At 36.5% G+C, this 18,904-nt stretch overlaps 1 protein-coding gene across 10 annotated transcripts in view; it reads left to right on the top strand.

Moving 5' to 3' along the window:
- Positions 1 to 16: 16 nt before the first annotated feature.
- The window catches only part of CDIN1 (CDAN1 interacting nuclease 1), a 121,328-nt gene continuing 102,440 nt past the window's right edge, over positions 17 to 18,904 (top strand). For all 10 annotated transcript variants that reach the window (XR_014955599.1, XR_014955600.1, XR_014955598.1 and 7 more), the window contains exon 1: positions 17 to 271. Coding sequence is in view for 7 of the 10 variants with exons in the window: in XM_085580406.1 (XP_085436532.1) it covers positions 171 to 271 (101 nt within the window). In the remaining 3 variants the exon portion in view is untranslated. The remainder of the gene's footprint in view (positions 272 to 18,904) is intronic.

Below are 18,904 nucleotides of genomic sequence, written 5' to 3'. Positions count from 1 at the left end.
TGCGGAAGCGGCGGCCGCGGCGGCCCGTGGCTGCCTGGGCGCCGGGCGGGTGGCAGCGGGTGCCGCGGGTTTGCCGCTTCTCCGCCCCACCGTCACCGGCCTTCTGCGTCTCCGCCCGGCGTGACCCACGCCTCTCCTTCCGCCTCCTCGCAGCCCTGGCGGTGCAAGGCATGAAGCTGAGCAAAGCCCAGTACGATGAGATAGCCCAGTTCCTGGGGCACGTGCAGCCCACCCGGCAGAGTCTGAGGAAGCTGAAGGAGAAGTTTCCTAGGTAAGTGCATCCCGCCCTCCGGCCCGGCCCCCGGCGGCGGCCTGCGGCTCGCTGCGACCGGGCGCGGGGCCGCTGGGCCAGCCCCGCCCGGCGCCCCAGTTCAGGCCCCGGTACAAAATCAGCACCAAGCACACGCACAGTCGTCGACAGCAGGCGACAGCTCGCTGAAGCTGCCGCTGGGAGCAGGGTACTGCTCCACCCTCCGTGACCTGAGAAGTTGGCAAAAAATAAAGAACACTTCCTCCGATACACGTCCAAGTGAAAGCTCCTGGGGCCCTTCATGAGCCTCTTATACACCAAGGGGGTCTTATGTGAATAAAGCCTTACGGTGCAGGACGAGCCTCCGTGGCTGAAGCTGAGTATGAAATACATCCTGCAATACCATTGCCCCTGTTTCTTAGGGAGAAGGGACTTCATGGACCCATAATTCTCTGCTTGCTGCTGCATTCCAGTTGAAACTGGAAAAGGGGTCATCTTTTTACCTATGGCCATTCATGTGCTTCTTTGCCTGAGCTGTGTTCAGAATTCTCAAAGGCATTTGCAAATGACCACGGCCTAGTATGGGAAGGTATCCATGACAGGATGTGACCCATGCTAAAAATTTCCTAAATTCATTTACTTTGTTGCTAAAATTTACTTCCTACCAATTACAACAGAATTCTAAGAAATGTTGCAAGGTTTTTCACTTGGCTTTCGCATTTGGTGGAAGGACTGCTATTGCTGAATTGGGAAGGAAAGCAAATTGGGTTCTGTGGGGAGAGGAGTGGTGTTGTTTCTAAAATCACAAGAAATAATACAGAATAATTGAGGGGTTTAGATACTGTATCTGGTTTGGTGAAAGAGAGAAATTAACAAAACAGAAAATCATTCACCTGCTTCCTGAATCAACCTTACTAGTCTTAATCACAAGTGTGGCAGAATAAACTGACACTGTGTGTAACTTACAGTAAGTGGATGAAGATCCAACATGAATTTAGGCTTTTAAACTGTCCAGTGAAATCCTTTCCTTTTCAGGAAAGTGTGAAAAAATTGCCCTGTTACAGAGAAGAAGTGATAATAAAGCACTGTGGTTGGATCAGAGAATGCATTGAGTTGCATTTTGGGGACCCGCTAACCTTGCACAGTATTTCTGCAGGAAAAGCATTTACCATAACAGTGTGTATCTCAGGAGCTTAGACTTTATCACTTCAGTGCTAATGAAATTAGGAGAGAGTATTTGTGTGTGCATGCATACATATGCATGTACATGTTCTCTTTTTCTACTCTCCTTATAAAGTTGTCTTGAAAGAAGATTAGAATTTGGGTTGGTTTTCCAGGTCAGTCACTATTTTTAGGAACCTGCTTCCAAGACAGATCCATAGGCACATGAGTATTTGTTAAATTTGTGAAGAAAAAAAAAAAAAAAAAGAGGCTGGGTTTTTCTGATATGTTTTATTATTTCCCAGTGCACTTGCTTGGTGCTGCAAAAGATCCATTGAATCCTCTATTTCAGAACTTGATGACTCCTGAACATCTATGGGCAACACTATAGGGTTATTTAGGAAAAGAATTCTGTGTTTTTTTCCTAAAGGACCTGGCTCAAGTGCAGTGGAACACTGAAAAGCAAAGGTTAGCTGTAGTAGTTGCTTCCACAATTAAGTGGCTATACCCTTATCTTTTGTTATTCACGTTATGACATGAGAATAGCCTGTTTTGAATATTGCTTGTAGATCTCCCCTGAATTTTCTTTGCCCATGCTAGGAGAAGACTAAAACCTTCTATAGGAGCAATGAATTGATAGCTTTTTTAAAAAAATCTCTGTCTTAAGTATATTTTGAGGAGCTCTGTAAATCTTTCTGGGAATGTGATATTTCTTTGTTGTCTCTGTTTGTTTCTCATACCAGGTCAGAAGTGGAAGATAAACAATACATTCCTAGGCCTCTGCTTTCCTTAGGAGTAAGGAAGATGTGTTGAAATAGATACATGTTAGCATGTGGAAAATGGGCATTCTGTATAACCCTTATGTTATAAAAGAGGCCAGTTGCAAGCTGCAGAGATTTGTAAACCTGTGTGCCATCTTAAAGGGGAGGCTTTTTCTGTGATATGTTTGATAACTGTGGAGTAAGTATATAATTATAATCTGGAAATTTTGTCATTCTCATCTAGGACAAGAAGGGTCTGACTGGACTTTCTGGCTGGATTTTTTTTTATTTTTCTTTATGAAAGCCAGAATCAACTAAAGCTTCCCACCCACCTCAACTTTTCAATTCAGTCTTTTAAAAAAAAAAAATCCAGAATCTGTCATGGTACCTGCAGTATGATGAAGGTGTCCATAGCCAGTTTCTTGTTATTATATACTAACAGTTGCTGATTCAAACTGGAAAGTAGTAACATCCATAATAGCTGCTTTCACCTTGCACTTTCAATCTTTCCCTGGGAAGGATTGGTATTCCACTGGTAATGTAATACATAAATTGACAGTTTTCAAATATTTCTGGTTCCTACTGCCTCATAGATCTCGTGGGTCTTTGGATTTCTGCATTAATCTGCTCAGTTTTTTTCTAATGCTGTCTTCTCTTGGTTCTTCCTTCAGCTGTTGTATTTCCTGAAGCCTCACATTTTATGCTCCTAATTTGTATAAAATCTCTTTTATGCTATGTGAAAGGGCCTACTCTTGTTCTGCAGTTTCTCCCTAAGAATGAATTGTAATTTATGTAAAAAATTGCCACAATATAATGCACAGGTGGTAGCTGCCACTCTGACCTGTGAATCTAAAAATTTTCTTAACAGGGTAATTTGTGCTTTACTATTATTGAACTGCTTCAAGAGGTGAGATTATTAGTTCAAATGAGTGTTGTCATGTGATTTATTAATGGTAAAAAGTCAAAATTAAACTGCTTCTCATACCGTTCATAAGTATTTTAATACAAGCATTGGGAATTCTTATATTTACAACCCTGTGACTTTCCATACCACATGGATTTAGTCTACTTTGCTTAAAATTCAGTTCTTTTGCAAAAACTTGGATATCCAATTGCTGTTCTTTTTCTGTTAATGCTGTGCTTTGTATTTCATGCCTGACAATTACCGATGTATTATTCATTTCTTTATTCTTAAGGTATTTGTTACATCCTTAGCAGTTGTCTCCTAACATGTTCCTATTTAAGAGCAGGGTATTTGGATGACCTGAGGATTATCAAAATGTGATTTTGAGCACTAAGCACAATAAATCTCTGCCAATATTGGATCACTGATCCGTAGTTCCTTTGATCTTTTTCACACATACACCACTGGACTGATAATTCTGTATGTTCAGTGTTGTGCTTTTCTGTTGAAGTGTACCACCTTTTCTGCTTAGTTTCTCACCTGAATTTTTCTATTTGTTAATAATTCGTGGTTTTCTTTGTTGTTTTTGTATTATATTCTTCAGCTTTCCCTTCAGCTATGGACTCATGTTCTTCTGAGATACTATTCTTCTCAATGAGAGCTAATGTCTAAATTAAATGAGCCACTGGTTTTAGGTATTGCAGGAAATGTTCTGAGAAAGTTAAAATCTTTTTTTCAATGCATGTTTCTCTCTTAAATAGTAGTTAAGAGCTGCCTACAAGTAGAATCCTCTAGATACAAATCACCTTAGAACTACCTATAGTGACAAGATGTTAGACCCTTAAACTCTATCTTTTTTCAAAGACTATTTTAACTTGTTCTGAAAAGTCCAACTTCTGAGAGTTAAATTCATACCCAAACTGATATTCTAGTACTTTAGTTTAACTGTTTATTGTTCTGTTGTTTCAGTCCTTCTGTATATGACAAAATATATTGTTTCTCTCAGAAACATTTTCTAAAACTTCTTATGGGTAGAGCATAATTGACTTACGAGTAGACCCTTCTCAAATATATACCTTGGACATGTTTTCCTATTCTTCTTTGTATCCAAGACTGATTGAGTATTATAGGTTTCTTGACCAAATTTTTGTCTTGGTTTAAGACAATTTAAAGGGGAACTCTCTTAAATGCGTTCTCCTTTGTTTTCACCAATCCCTTTCCATCAATAAGGAGAAACAAAATACAAGTAGGTATAAGTGAAAAAAATAACGGTTTAGAGCAAATTAACAAGTGAGACTGAAAAAGGCAAAAATAACAGTAAATAACCGCTAGGTAGAAAATTGCAAAATCTCACCAACTCTCCCAGAACAAAGAGAGACCCAAAATGGCAAAAATACCCTTTCCAAGATGGCACCCGCCATGGGTGACCACTGTAGAGAGAGAAAGGGAAAATGGCAGCAGACCCTGCCCCCAAGATGGTGTCTTTGCAGGCCATCATGCGGCCTGGGAGACAAAGGGCAGGGATGGTGGCAAACCCTGGGGAAGGCAGGAGCTTACAGAGTATTTCTGGCGGCACATGAGACGTGCTGGCACCTGTGGGGTCAGCGCCACTGGCGATGTTGGTGCTGATGTCTCCGACCTGTGGCTGTGTTGTGGGGAAGAAACCGTCAGCCCTGGCATGAGGTGACTGCGCCCCAGCAACCAGCTGGCATTGCAAAGCTCACTCCAAAACAGTTTTTGATTGTGAAATGCAGTTTTTCCAATTGGTTACTATTGCAAGCCCAGGAAAAAACTGCAAACAACCTCCCAAAGTAACCCCACCAAAACAGAGCATCCACTTTCAGCAAATGCTGCCAGCAGTGAGTTTGTTCCCCGCTTCCAAACTCCAACTTAAAAAGGGACTGCAGCAATGCCCCCTTTGCCCTGTGGTTCCAGTTCTGGACACGTTGAATCCTAAAAGAGGCCATAACAATTTTTGGGCATGGATAGATATGGAATATAGTAACATTCTGGGTTACCCATGACAGTCTTTCTCTGGTCTCTACCAAAGTGTCTTAAGGATGTAAGCTTTGGTGACCCAATTCATTATGATACTGTCTTGTTTTTTTTTTAAATATGACGGTTTTTTCTGGCTTGGTTCTGTTCTGAGTGCTTGAGTTTCTTACAACAGGTTGTGCTTGAGTTGGTGATTCCAGAAACTTTCTAGCCTAGAGAATCTTTTAGTTATTCCAAAACCCATGATTTTCAAATTCTTGCACTGTACTGTTGTGAAATGTGTTTCAGTCCACTTGAGGAATGCTATATTTTTCCATAGAACACTTTGTCTAGTCTATATTGTATCTCTTCCTTTTTTCAATCTGTTAAACAAACTTGGAGCCTCTAGCATGACTTTCCTTTAGATATGTTCACTTGTATTCCTTTAAAAGAAGTATTAGTTTTTGAGACTATTTAAGTGCAAACTTTGTTATATAGATTTTCAAAGTACTAGTGTTTCGAAGTATTAGTTGACTTTTATCAGCAGCTATGTGCAGTTCATCACTTTTGTGCATCTATTCAAAAAAGCACTGTCCTCTTTTGTGTCCCTTGTGTGAAAACTTACTTCCATGTGATCAAGAGGATCTTTTTTCACAGCAGAAAAGTAAGGGAACCTGGCATAAATATAAGAGAAGTACTTTTAAATTTTTTTCTTCTTTTTTTTTTCCCAGTAAGCAAGAGGAAAATGCGATGCACAGCCTCATATTGATATACTTGAATATGGCTGTTTGGTTTTAATGTGTGTAACTTCATATTTGATTATTAGAACGTACAAATGTAGTTCCCACAGCATATCAAGGGATACACGTTCCTCTGCATTGATGACCTCTACTATTCGTTACTTAGTATCACTTCAGTTTTCCACACATTTTCAGTAATTGTGTTGCTCTTTCTCCAAATTATTGATGGCTTTATTAAATGACACCAGGCCTGGAAAGCATCTCAGCAAGAATTTAATTTTAAAAAATATGTATCTGCACAGTAATGTGTTACACTGTAAGTTGAAAAAAATAATCTCTTTATTATTTGCTCAATTTTATCACTTTCTCTATGGTGATTCATATTGAAACAAAGGCCCTAAGGAAGCTTAAATGTATGGTATGAATGTTATTTCTTTTGCCAGGAGCTTAAGACTGAGGAAGCATTTTTTTTCTCTTTTCCAGTGTCATTGTTGCCTCTGATTTTGATTTTTAGGGTCGGGGGTGGATAGGCCTCTCATTTTCCTCTTGAAGCTAATTTTATTTACAGAGAAATATATTACTTTGTGAATAATTTTATTCTGGTTTTGTGCAGTTGCTTAGATTGTCAAGCAGTACTGATGAACCCCCTGATGGTTGTGGTGAGAAACAGGAGGAATTTTTTTCCTTTTTCTTTCCAGTTCTGTATTCTGGTGTCTGGAGCCTGCAGATTGAGTCGAAGTGGAAGGAGAATTCTTCATGCTTTGCTCCAGTGCTCTTTGGAGCTGCTGTTACCTGGGAAGGCAGACTGGCAGTGAGGCTTATGAGCAGAGGGCAGATAGCTGCCTCCGTGGCTTGCAGAGTTCAAGGCTCTGAACTGGGGCAAAGGATTATTAGACAGGTTGTATTTATGAGCAGGCATGCTACTGCTGTGTGACAATTCACTTGCACTCTCTTCTTCCTAGAAAGGTTCTTTTCATAGCAAACCCAACATTTTTCTTGTAACTTCTGCTCTCCCTGCTCTTCTGAATAGTTGATTAATTATTTTGAAAAGCAGAAGAACTAGGCTATTTTTCATTACTCTGCAAACACTATCTAGCAAATCTCATTTAGAAAGTTACCTTTGTACATATGAATTCAGAAACTTATTCTGGAAAAAAAAGTTTAAAGGCACATTTTAAACTCCCCTTTTCTATATTCTCAGTACCTAACAATTACATAAATTGATGCTTTGCTTATATAAACAATCCCATCAAGTGGCAAATGCTTTGTACCACTGTACCATATTAAAATGTTCTGGAGGATTTAACGAGAGTATCAATGAAACAGTAGAATTTTCTAAGTTTTATACTTTCTTCTTTTATATTAGACTTCAGAATAAACAAGTTTGACGTAGAGTTTGTTTTTGTCTACTCTATACAGAACAAACCTAATATAATTTAAAATTTGTTATGTACTTGAAGCTGCAGTAAACCTCACAGGTAAACAGATAGATAATAAGAGATGAGAAAGAGGTCTTGGGTCATTAATTGAAAAGAGAATTAGCAATGTACAAATTTCAAGAGGTGACCCACAATAAAATGTAGCATATTTTAAATAATCCTAAAGTGAAATAAAAATTAACTGTGCAAAGTAATTATGTGAACAAGTGATAATATTCCCTTTGGAAAGATGTTCTTGTTATTTGAACCCTTGGTAAAAAATCTACTATATCACAGCTTCGATAGGCTGAATTAGTGGGCGGTTCTCTTTTAACTTAAATATCAACAAACAAACGTTAAAGAACTTGTAACTGGTTGGATTTGGTATGACTTGCTAACAAACTGATTGGTAGTGTTATGACCCAAAATAGTAAGGATACCAATCCTCTCCTACTGTGTGAAAGAAATCAACAATATCAGTGTATAACTAGAAAAACTTTTATCTCCTTTATTATTCATTAAATTAAACAGAAGATGCTGACTTAAAAGTTAGATATTGATAGCAGTGGACGATTTCAGAGTAGAATGGAAAATAGAGTTTTAGTCACATTTGTGGCTTTCCCAATACCAACAGACAGGATTTAGGCAGAAAACTTCCACTGGCACATGTAAATACTAGATTTTCAGGACATGGGTACTTTCTTTTGTTTGGAGAAATAGAGGTTTTTGGTTTTTTTAGTTGTTTGCTGTTACCTATTAATAGAAAAGTAGGTGTACTATATGTGTGTATCAGCATGAAAGTTAATTTTGAAGGAAGTCCATCATAGTTCTTTGTCACATTTTTAATAGGTATAACCATCTTCTTCCTTACATGCACTCCCACATATGTTGTCCATCCTAGCAAAATATAAACCTATTTTAAACATTAGTAATGAAATTTTGTTTGAAATACACAAGGATAATTAAAGTTTTATTTTCTGAATTCTTGAGTGCTGATAAATCTCTTCCTTCTTACTTAATGTTTTCCCCTTCCAGTTTGTGAAGTGCTACCATATGGGAGTACAGTTCTTTTCATTAAAAAAAAATACACAGAACAGGACTTATTCCACTTGTGAAATTCATTTTGCCTGAGTAAAGGGAAACCGTTTTTGGCCTTGAGGAATTTATACAGACCATGTAGAAGCCAATCCTACATCCTTTGAAGATTTGATGGTGAAATACAATGATTAGAGGGGGTCTTTTAAAGCAGATGTGGAAATTAGTTCCCTATAATTTGAAAATGCATTCTGAATCTGTTGGAGCTGTGTGTTAAGTGCTCTTGTTTAATTCAAAAGAAAATAAATAAAATGAGAGAGACAAAAAAAGAACCAAGAAAAATACAGAGAAAGGATAAAACAACAGGAAGAAAAGAGAAAATTATAGATAAGAAGGAAAAGAGAAAAAATGCAAGAGAAAATGAAATGGAGAAAAAAGAAAACAAAACAGAAAAAGAGCAGAAGATTTAAAAAGGGAAAAGAAAATAAAAAATAAGATCTTTTCATATGTCAAAGCTGGGGGAGTTATCTTGGTCACCATGTATACTACTGTGTTGATTTGTAAGGTTTAATTTGGTTGTACTTTCTGACACTTCTTAAATTCCATGGATGTGATAATCACCAGTAGGATAGGAATATAAGTCTTCTGACTGTCTTTTTCTATGTATTTCATTCTAAAGTAAGCTTGATGTCATCAGACAGACCAACAGATGTCTGTAGATTTAAGGGCAAGATTATAGTGATTGTTAAGGGAGGATGAAGTGGAAGTTTTAACACTGACCATATGTGCTTTTTAATTGACTTGTGGATTTTAGGATACCATTATATACATGTTACTTGTATTTAAGGAATATTGTGATAGAAGTGGTAATTCTTGATTGTATTTTAGAAACAGCTCCATAATGTATCATTCTTCTGAAGCCTGAAAAGAAGTCTAGACTTGAGTTTTATGAGTGTAGGCGATTTGCTACATCAGAATGGAATATATTTTATTCATGCGTTGTTTTTTGGACAGTCATATTCTAGGCTATATTACAATGGCACGATAAATTGCTGAATATACTGTCTGCTGAATATGACCTCACCATGAAAAATTTGATGCATTAGAGTAGGAAAGGTTGGAATATATCAACCCTAGCTGACAAGGGACTTTGAATTTTGACCTAACACAGATGACCTTTGTGTGCAATAAAAGTGAGTTTAATCTCCAGGTCAAGGTTGAGGTGAACGGTAGGGCAATGTGGATTGGTTTGTACTGGCTATGTCTGGATCACACCTAGCAAGCAAAGAAATCCAAGGTCTTTGCACTTCAGAGTAACCAAATGCTTGTTTACCTAAACTTTACTCATGTCTATTATACCACATTTAAAAACTTGTGGTACTGTAAACAGCTAACTCTTCAGCAGCTGTGGACTATTTCATTTGAAGCTCAGTGTTTCAGAATAAGAAGCGTGAGGTATGTATATTTTGCTCCTATAGATCACTGAATAAGTAAATGAAATTTCTTCTCTAGCACATAGAAGACTGTTCATGATATTGCTGTGCTATGAAAAGGGTGAAATCTAGAAGCTTTGTTTTTTTGACATCTCTCCTGTCTTTTGAGCATTGGAAGTTTATTCCTAAGTGTCTTATGCTTTTAAGAGGAATCTAATTAAGAGAGTTCTGATATGTTTCACTAGGCAAATACAAAGAAAACAGGTCCTTTTGAGCACTCCATTGCTGTAAAATGTATTTGATCAAAAAAGCTAAGTTACAAAATGCTGTGGGGGTTGTCTAGGTTACATAATAAAGACATATAGAGGAATTTAAATAAAATATTGTCACATTTATAGTAGTCACAAACAAAATCCATCTTTTTAACTGGCTCGTGGTCGAGGAGTGCTATTTCACTGACATACCAAAGGTACATTTGCTGAATACTTTACACATTGAAGAGAGGTAGCAGTAGTGCTGTTGGAAGGAGAGAGTTCTCTTTAAATCAGCCAGGGGGAAAAAAAAGTTTGAGACTAATGGTAAGAACCTCTACTCCTTTAATAGAGCCTGCAAAATATATTCTCGAGGACTGATCAGCTCTGAAGGCTCTAGAGGTTTGATGATTGGAATGGCAGGAAATCACGCTTTCAGGACATAACGAATTGACTAGGCCATCCATCATTTGTTAGCATGCGCTGAAACACTGGGTTTGTGTGCAGAGGTCTGTGATTTAGTAAATACTTGGGAGATGAATAGAGCTTGCACACAAGGGAAGATATTGCTGTCCTTCAGCAGCCTTAGACACAGATCCCTGCTGAGAAGGCCGTCTGACAGCAGCTCATCAGTAACTGGCCTGTCACAGTCAGTGATGCCCACCAGCCATCCCCAGTATATTAAATGCATTTTTAATATCTGCTTCAGTAGATTTAATGAAGAAAATTTAGTTTCCATACTCTGATCACTGCTTTCTCAAGTGTTTTAAAGCACTGAGTGAAGCACTTCCAAGAAAGGAACTGTGCTGATAACAAGAGTTCATTGAAAATCAGAGTGAAACAGGAGTGTTATTATCCAAATAGTTTCCTTAAAGCAAAACAAAAATGTTTGGAAAAAGCAGTGATGATCTTAGAAACAATTGACCCTCCTGCAGAGAGACCTTATGCAGCAGGCTGTACATAGCAGAGATGCAGGGCTGGGAAAGGTGTTTACACAGTGGTTCTGTTTAGTGTGGCGGAGCTTGCCAAAAGGCAAAATTGCATTTCTTAGGCTCTCATGTCAGTGCCAGAATCAGATGATCATTCTGTCTGGCTTTCAGGGTTCAGAGAGAAGGGTGGCTGTGAACGGAGGGAATGGAATAGATCAAGTTTTTAATTGCTAGCATAGGTTTTGGTTTGGTTTTGGCATTTTTGCAAGCGATACTTTTGGTAAAAATAATGGTAGCATTACATGGTGTTATATAAACTGATATAAGAAACAAATAATAAGACATAATGTAAAATAAAACTGCTGTTTTTATAACTTGGCAGACTCATTGAGAGTTATTCAATATTGACATTCTGTGTGTAAGGATTGTACAGAATTATTTTTTAACTTAATGGCAAATTGTAAGATCTTTTGCTGTCCATACATACAAACTTCCTTTGATTTTCCTTCCAGCTTTCAGGGGAAACTTCTGTTTACATAAAAGCAAATAAGTTGATTTTCGTTTTCTAATGAGATTCAATGCTTATGATAGTTACTTCAAGACTGCAAGACAAACAACTTGATTTTGTTGCAAATATCTATTTGAATCATTGACTTCTTGAGCTTTTTCTCTCTCAGGAATCCATTCTGTGTTCACAAAAGAGAAAGCAAGTCCTGAATGAGACCTATAGATTTGATTCTTGTATGTGTCAAAACAGTAATGTATTACATGCATATTATTATAAAAATTTAAGAAGTGTCCTAAATGCTTACATTTTTATAACAGACAACATATTAAATAATACATTTTCTTGTTAGCATCTGTTTGCTGTCATTGTTAGCAGGACCTATGATTTATTACTTAAACTAATGACTACAACCGTTTTGGTGCTGGTATATGCCCCTTATGGCTTATTGTATCACTAAAAAAACCAGCATATATACTTCTACGAGAGTAATTTTTTAATTGTTCATTCCTTTAAGTTTCTGGTGAAAATAACATCTCTATTTTCACTGTGAAAGTTTCAGAAGTTTGAATTACGTTCTCAACTGAGTGAAATACTGCTGAGGATTAATTTCTTAGAAAATGCAATACAGGAGGAACTGATCCTAATAAAATTGTCTTCTAAGACAAACCTGATAGAGTATTGTTACTAAGAAAAACCAACAACATTGACAGAGGAATGGAAAGATAATGCCCTGCGGCCTTCTGATCAGGTGGTGGTTAAAAGCCTTGTTCATGTTTTTGTTTGACTAATTGGTACCATACAAGTAGATTTCAAACTCCTATAGGCATGCTCTGTTATTAGTTTTCAGCTTGTATCTCATTAAGTCCTTGTTGTCCATGGACTTTAAATGAAGAATTCAAAGTAAATTAACTTCTTGTCAAAAGGCTTAAATTTGCCAAAAAGGAACCTCTGCCTGTCATGGGAAAACCATTATGATTTGTGAACAACTTAGGATAAAAACTTCTGTTTAAGCAAATAAGGCATTTTTTTTTTAGCTATCGTATATTTTCTTTTTGCTACAATCTTTTTTTTTTTAATTCTTGTGTCCATAACATTTTAAGTAATTATAGTGATTTGAATAGAAGATGCTATTCCTTCCATTGCACACACCAGGATAGCCAGTAGCCTGATTGATAGTGACAGTCTCATTGCTTTGTATCAAAGAATTGTTGAACTTCACTATCTTGCTTTATCCTTTTCATCTGAATAGAATGTTAGGCATTGCTGTCTGTCCAAACATCCAAACATGGATAAAGGCTTCAGATCAGGATGTAGTGCTGAAGAGGACTTTATTGTTTTGGTGATTGTCCTTTGTTTGCATATCTGTATTTAGGCCTTCAAAGTCTTGGAAGCACTTGATGGCCAAGTTTCCCATATACCTCCACAAACTTCAACACAGACTAAAAATGTCCTAAGATAGTACACATTCTTCTTTCACAGAAAGCAAAATGTTATCAGGTATTCCTTTGAACAAGACCCGTGTGATAGCAAAAGTATTCTCATATGCAATGCAGCCTGTATGAAACCGTTTCAAAGGCAACACAGAAATTGTGACCAGGATGGAGGTAATACTCACTCCTGTGACTGAATTACTATAAAGGGTCTTTTGAAGGGCCCTGTTTTTAATTGAGGACACAGACAACAATAAACACATCATGTATCACAGAACTTCTTATCAGTCTTCTGTTGATCCAGTTGTACCATCCAGTCCTTTATTGCATCTCTTCTGTGGAATACAGATGCTCGTTTGGAGACTACAACTTGTGGAGAGTAGTACAGTAGGCAGAGTGAGTGTATGTTTCTATATATGAAATGGCTATTGAACATTAGCCATTTATCACATTAATATAAAATGCATGTTGTAAATGCAGCTCTCCTTCAGTTTTCAACACAGCTGAGCAGTAATATGTCCTCCTAGACAACTGCATTTTCTTGTGGTGAACAAAATACAAAAAGAGAAAAAAAACTTGAAAGCTAGATCTCTGGTTCTTACAGAGCTTAAAAAGGAAGACCTGCTTCGACCAGTTGGCAGGTACTCCAATAAGCCAAGCAAGTTCCAATCCAATTGGAGTTCAATGTCCTTATTGCAGTGAGTGATCTAACACAGGAATATGTTTCCCTTTATCCTGTTATTAGGAACAGGAGAATATAACTGTTGACCAAAAAGAGTAAGTTGGGCTACATTTTTTATCTCATTTGTATTGTGTTCCTTTAACGTCAGAGGTCTGAGAAAGAAAGGAAAATGGTCCTGTATGGAATAAATGCATAGTTTCAGTCTAAATATTTTACTAGCCATATCTGTCTGCTTGATACGTCATCTTAAGTGCTAAGCATTTTTTTCCAAACAAATTCCATTGGTTGCCCAACAACTGTTATTCTCAAACTTCCTGCTTACACTTTTTGTTTTAATTTGCTATTTAGACACAGACCTCAACAGTAACAGACTATCATTCTTACATGTTGGAGTTTTTTTTGTGGTTTCAAGGTTTTTTGTCCATTTATCTGCAATAGATGCCTGTCATTTTAACATTTTAAGTCACAGTAATTTAAAGATAATATTCAAATGCTTCAGCTACTTTGTAGAAATGAATATATTTTTATGTAGACAGATTTAGAGAGGTCAGCATGTATCACATATTACTTGTTTGTGTTAATTTGTTTTGTGATTCTAAGCTCTTTAATTTCATTTTCAAGGATATCTCTCAGTGGAACTTTGCATTAGTGGATCAGGATGTTTACTGAAATAACCAGTTGAAATTATTAAAATATGCAGTGGAAAGCAGTGTGCTTAATTTAATGTGCCTCTGAATATTAAATGCAAGTAAAATGTTATATAGACATGAAGTCAATTGTTATATTACAGTATATGAAGTTATAGCTGTGTAAACCCTAACCTCGTAATTTTGCAAGTTCTACTTTATCATGTAGCTGTAAAAGGCAATCAAAATAAATCACGGAAGATGAAGAAATATTTTTTAGGGCTTTCTGTATGCTTTCAGAAGTGGTGCTTGATCCATGAAATTTTAGTAAGCATATTAAATAATACAATATGATGTGCGACGTGTCAGGGCTGATAAATTATTTTGTATAGGACATTTATACAACATATGGTGAGCTGCTATGTGAACAGCTTAATGACTAAATTATGTTAATCTTTCTTGCCATATTTACTTTTCATTTAAGGAAAGGCATTTTCAAATTTTTATTTTACTTTTTTTATCATGTGTAGATATAAGAAAGGTGTAGGTCATCTCTGAGAAGCTGTGACAGTGATCCAAGGTTCCTCAGCTGTGCAGTGTACATAACACAGATGTTGGGAGAGTCATCTGTCAGCTATGCCTCTCCTATGGAGTTAAAGTTCTAGGGGGAAAAGAATTCGACACAGTGCTGTCACTGTTACATTTTCACAATAGAAGAGCATGCAAATAGTCAACCTCCTGCTTAGCAGTAGTGCCCTGTCTAATGTCTGTGCTGGTTAGAATAAAAAAATACTGGGTGCATCTAGGGCTCATAGATCTGACAAAGGTCATGCTATGCTGTGCATTTGAATTGGAAATTGTCTGGACTTAGATTTTATAAAGCTCCCAGTGTTGTCGGGGAAAATTTCAGAAGGGTTTTGTCCCTAGAGAGGCCTCTTAGGCCCTTTTCTGTCCTATGAATGAATTTAGATGTGAGGGTTTCTCTTGCCTTAAAACTGTTAAGTTCATTTTGCATACATCCCTAGAGAGAAAAACTGGCAGATGCTTTTGTCTTGGAAGTGTTTAAAAGAAAACTGCAGAACAGGAACAAGGGAGAGAAGAGGCCCTGCGTGGAGTCCCAGAACATTTTGGAAATGGCCAATATGCAGTTTTCATCAGTACTAAGGCGGGGCGCAATATGGTGCCTGTAGCTCACTAGGGAATATGAATGTTGATTAAGCATACTCCCAGGCTTTGAAATCCTGAAAGCAGTGTCAGAATAATGGATGTTGAGCAAATGTCAAGCATTTGTTAATTTCTCTGTTATTTGGAGTTTATCTACCATGATCAATCAAATAAACTAGTGCTTCTCTGTTGTGGCATGTGTCATTGATATGGTGATTAGGTGGATAGAGAGGCCTTCTGCCTTTTTTTTTTTTTTTTTTTTTGTTAATCCAGGTAACAGATTACATATGAACAGCCATAACTTTAAGTTAAATATTTCTTTGCAGTTGGTTTAGAGGAAAGAGGTGCATTAACAAAGTACTTTGGGAGTACAGAGAGAAAAAAAATACTTGCATATCTGCTGTGATAAAAATCACATTTATGCCATTTTTTCCACTTTTGACCTTAAAATATTACTGTCATGATGAAGGAGAAATTACTTCTAAATAAAAGTTGATAGAGGAATCTTTTACTTGTTCTTAGAAAGATAAGTTTGAAAACAAACTACTGATTTATGGCTTAGCTCCCTTCTTCACTCTAAATCTTCTGGTTTCTAAAAATCAGAAACTTGATCTCAACATCCTCCTCCTTATAACCTTTAGTCAAAAGTAGAGATCTCTTTTATAAGAATATACCCTCTCTTATAAGATATATCATGTATAATGTATATATGTAAGTTGTTAGTTACTCACTAACGTGCAGACATGTAAACATTCCAGTTGAGAATATTTTGCCTTCTTATTGACTTTTTTTAACTGTAGTACTTATGGACTTAATATAAATATGGTAATGTATATTTTTATTATGTTTTTGGTAAGTCTCAGAAATTTAAGACGTGTCAATGAGTTATGCCATACTACTTGATCCACTTGATCGACTTGATGTCTTCAACATCTTTTAACAGAGAGCTAATGTTTGTTCTTCCTTGGCTTCCACATTTATTTATCAAAGCCTCTGAGGTTCATTCTGCCAAAATCAGTGAAATTTTGGTACTTAGTGAAGGTGATGCTGTATAGTCAATCTTATTGACTATTTTTACTAGATATGACTTTGTTCTATTAATGTTCCATTACATTCTGTTCTGGAAAGCCAACATTTCCTGCAGTGGCACTGTGGGAAACAAAACTTATAGTCATTGTATGTATTTTCAGGGCAATATAGGGAACATCAGATAACTCCTCTAGAGAGGGGAGGAAGAGAAAGGAAAAGGAAAAGCCTGTTGATAGGAGTGGAAAGGGCTAGAGAAGTTTTAGGATACATTAATGTAATGTTGTGATCAGCTCTTATGATGTTCCCTTCATATTTTAGGTAGACAGCTTTTTTAAAAAGAGAATGCTGGAAGAACATTAGTAAAAAGAGATAGCTGGATTTCTTTCTTGTGCATTTCTGCAGTCTTTCCAAGGGGAAGTGGTGGCATTAAATGACATTATTCCCTCTATGGCATAATAAGATTTATCCCTGGGGCTGAAAGTAGGCTTTGTAAATATCTGCACACATGGTACAACAACTTAGATATACAAAACAAAATACTGCACTGTTGGGTAGATAGATGTTCTGGTTTAGGGCAACTTTGGCAGGAAACTTTCAAAGAGGACCTTCTAGTAAGCAGATTCAAGTGGCTTGTCCCCCAACTGGTTCAGGAAATAACAAGAATTATTCTATTTTTTCCCTTTTTTTAAATTCAATAATTACAAATAGCTTTTATTATTATTATTATTATAAACACTGTCTAGGGCTCTAAAATCTCAAGGGAGCTAGCTATAAATTGATTCATCTCTTTCCTTGAGTCTGCATCATAACCAAAATGGGAATTTACTAAAAACTATCACTTCTGTGTCATCTGTGTTTGATTCTTAATTTTATCCTGAATATATTTTAGATTATATCCTGAATGGGAAACATCAATAAGATACTAGCTTGTTTAAGGAATTAACAGTTTTGATTGGATAACTGGAAGCTTTTTTGACTTAAGATGTTCACTCTTTATCCTGGAGAAACCTATGCAACAGTGTGTGTGCTTGACATGTGATGCATGCAAATGCTAAATACAGTAGCAGCATGAGGCAAGTGTCATTAACAGTAATTTATGTAATGAAAGCCACCTGGCTGTCTTTGTAATTAATTGCTTCTAAATAGTAAATTTTAAATGTAGCTTATAGTTTTCTAAATCTGATTTTATATTTTTAGGAGCAAATTGTTTACGGGTGTCTAGGGGTTTATTTAGTTCAACACATATATGCTTTTTACATGCAGGTTAATTCTTTAATACAAAATGAACAATCTAATTAGCTCTGAATTACCACTCATTCATAAAAATAGTTTTCTAAGCTTAAACACCTAACTTGTACAGGACAATGTAGTTATGTAGTTTTGTTGGAGAAAAAAAAAAATCTGTAAAGTAGAATTATTTTCCCCTTTGTCCACAGTAAGTAAATTTGAGATTGAAGTCTGAAAAACTTAACTTCTGATCCATTTCTTTTCCTGGGCATGAGAGGAAGTAGCATGATAGGCTAATCCAAACAAAATGAGGGGGTGAACACAAAAGAAATATTTCAAAAATTGCTTTCCAGTAGTGGCCTACTGAGTATATTTTTAATGTGTCAACCTTGGCCCTATCAGTAGGGCAGATAAGAAAGGAGAAGGATAAACCCCTGGTTTAAATTGTATCTTCTTCACCTTAACTGCTTGTTGGGGTCCATTGCTGTTGCACCCTAGGCCCTAGGAACATCTGTCTTTTCACAACCAACATCAGATAAGGAACTACTTTAGTCTGTTTTTGTATAATGGTTCAATATTTAGATTGTGCTATAAGATAAAGATGTCAGACTTGCAAACATATTTTTGGTACAGTCTTAACTGAAGTAAATTGAAGTGTGGATGATGTACACTTGAGTGCAAATGTTCACATATGTTTTGCCTTTTTCCTCAATCTCTGGTATGCTGCTGTATGCCTCTGCTTTGGGATGTTCACTGATTCTTTCCAGGATATGAAGAAACTTTTCTTCTTGCTAAATAACTTGCTAAGCTTTAACTAAGTAATTGAAATGAAGGACATAGCAAATCATGTACTTTTCCTATTCTCAAGTATTGGGGTTTTTTTGTGTTTTTTTTTATTTTGTTTTGGTTTTGGGTTTTTTAAATTTTCTCAAAAAAATTAATGGTAGAGTTAAAATCAGAATTCTTGAGAATACCAGGAAATGGAGATGTGGTGTACAAGTACTGAGATTATCAAGGTGTATGTGGAGACAAACCCTGTTTGACTCCTATCAGTTTCTTTTGTCAGTGGTTTCCCTGATTTAGATACTTGAAAATGAGTTCTGCTCTCTGTAAGGTGAGGATGTTCCAACAGTCATTGAAGCCTGATGTCAGAATATTTGGGAGTTTTAATTTCACATTTTAGCACTGACAATGTATTTCTTAAGCCCTATTGTGAATATATATTGTTCTGTATTACATCTGAAAATATTATTTGAAATGTGACCTTACAAAATAGTTTTATACTTTAATGGAAGAGACTTGAAATATTAGTGAAACACTATTTAATTATAGAGGTCTCTCTGTGGGTTTGGCATTGGAATAGAATCTAAACATTCATGCAA

The sequence above is a fragment of the Lonchura striata genome, chromosome 5, assembly GCF_050655825.1.
Source record: "Lonchura striata isolate lonStrDom1 chromosome 5, ASM5065582v1, whole genome shotgun sequence".
Classification (NCBI taxonomy): domain Eukaryota; kingdom Metazoa; phylum Chordata; class Aves; order Passeriformes; family Estrildidae; genus Lonchura; species Lonchura striata.
The sequence above is the reverse complement of the archived record's forward strand: the minus strand, read 5'-3'. Positions and strand labels throughout refer to the sequence as shown.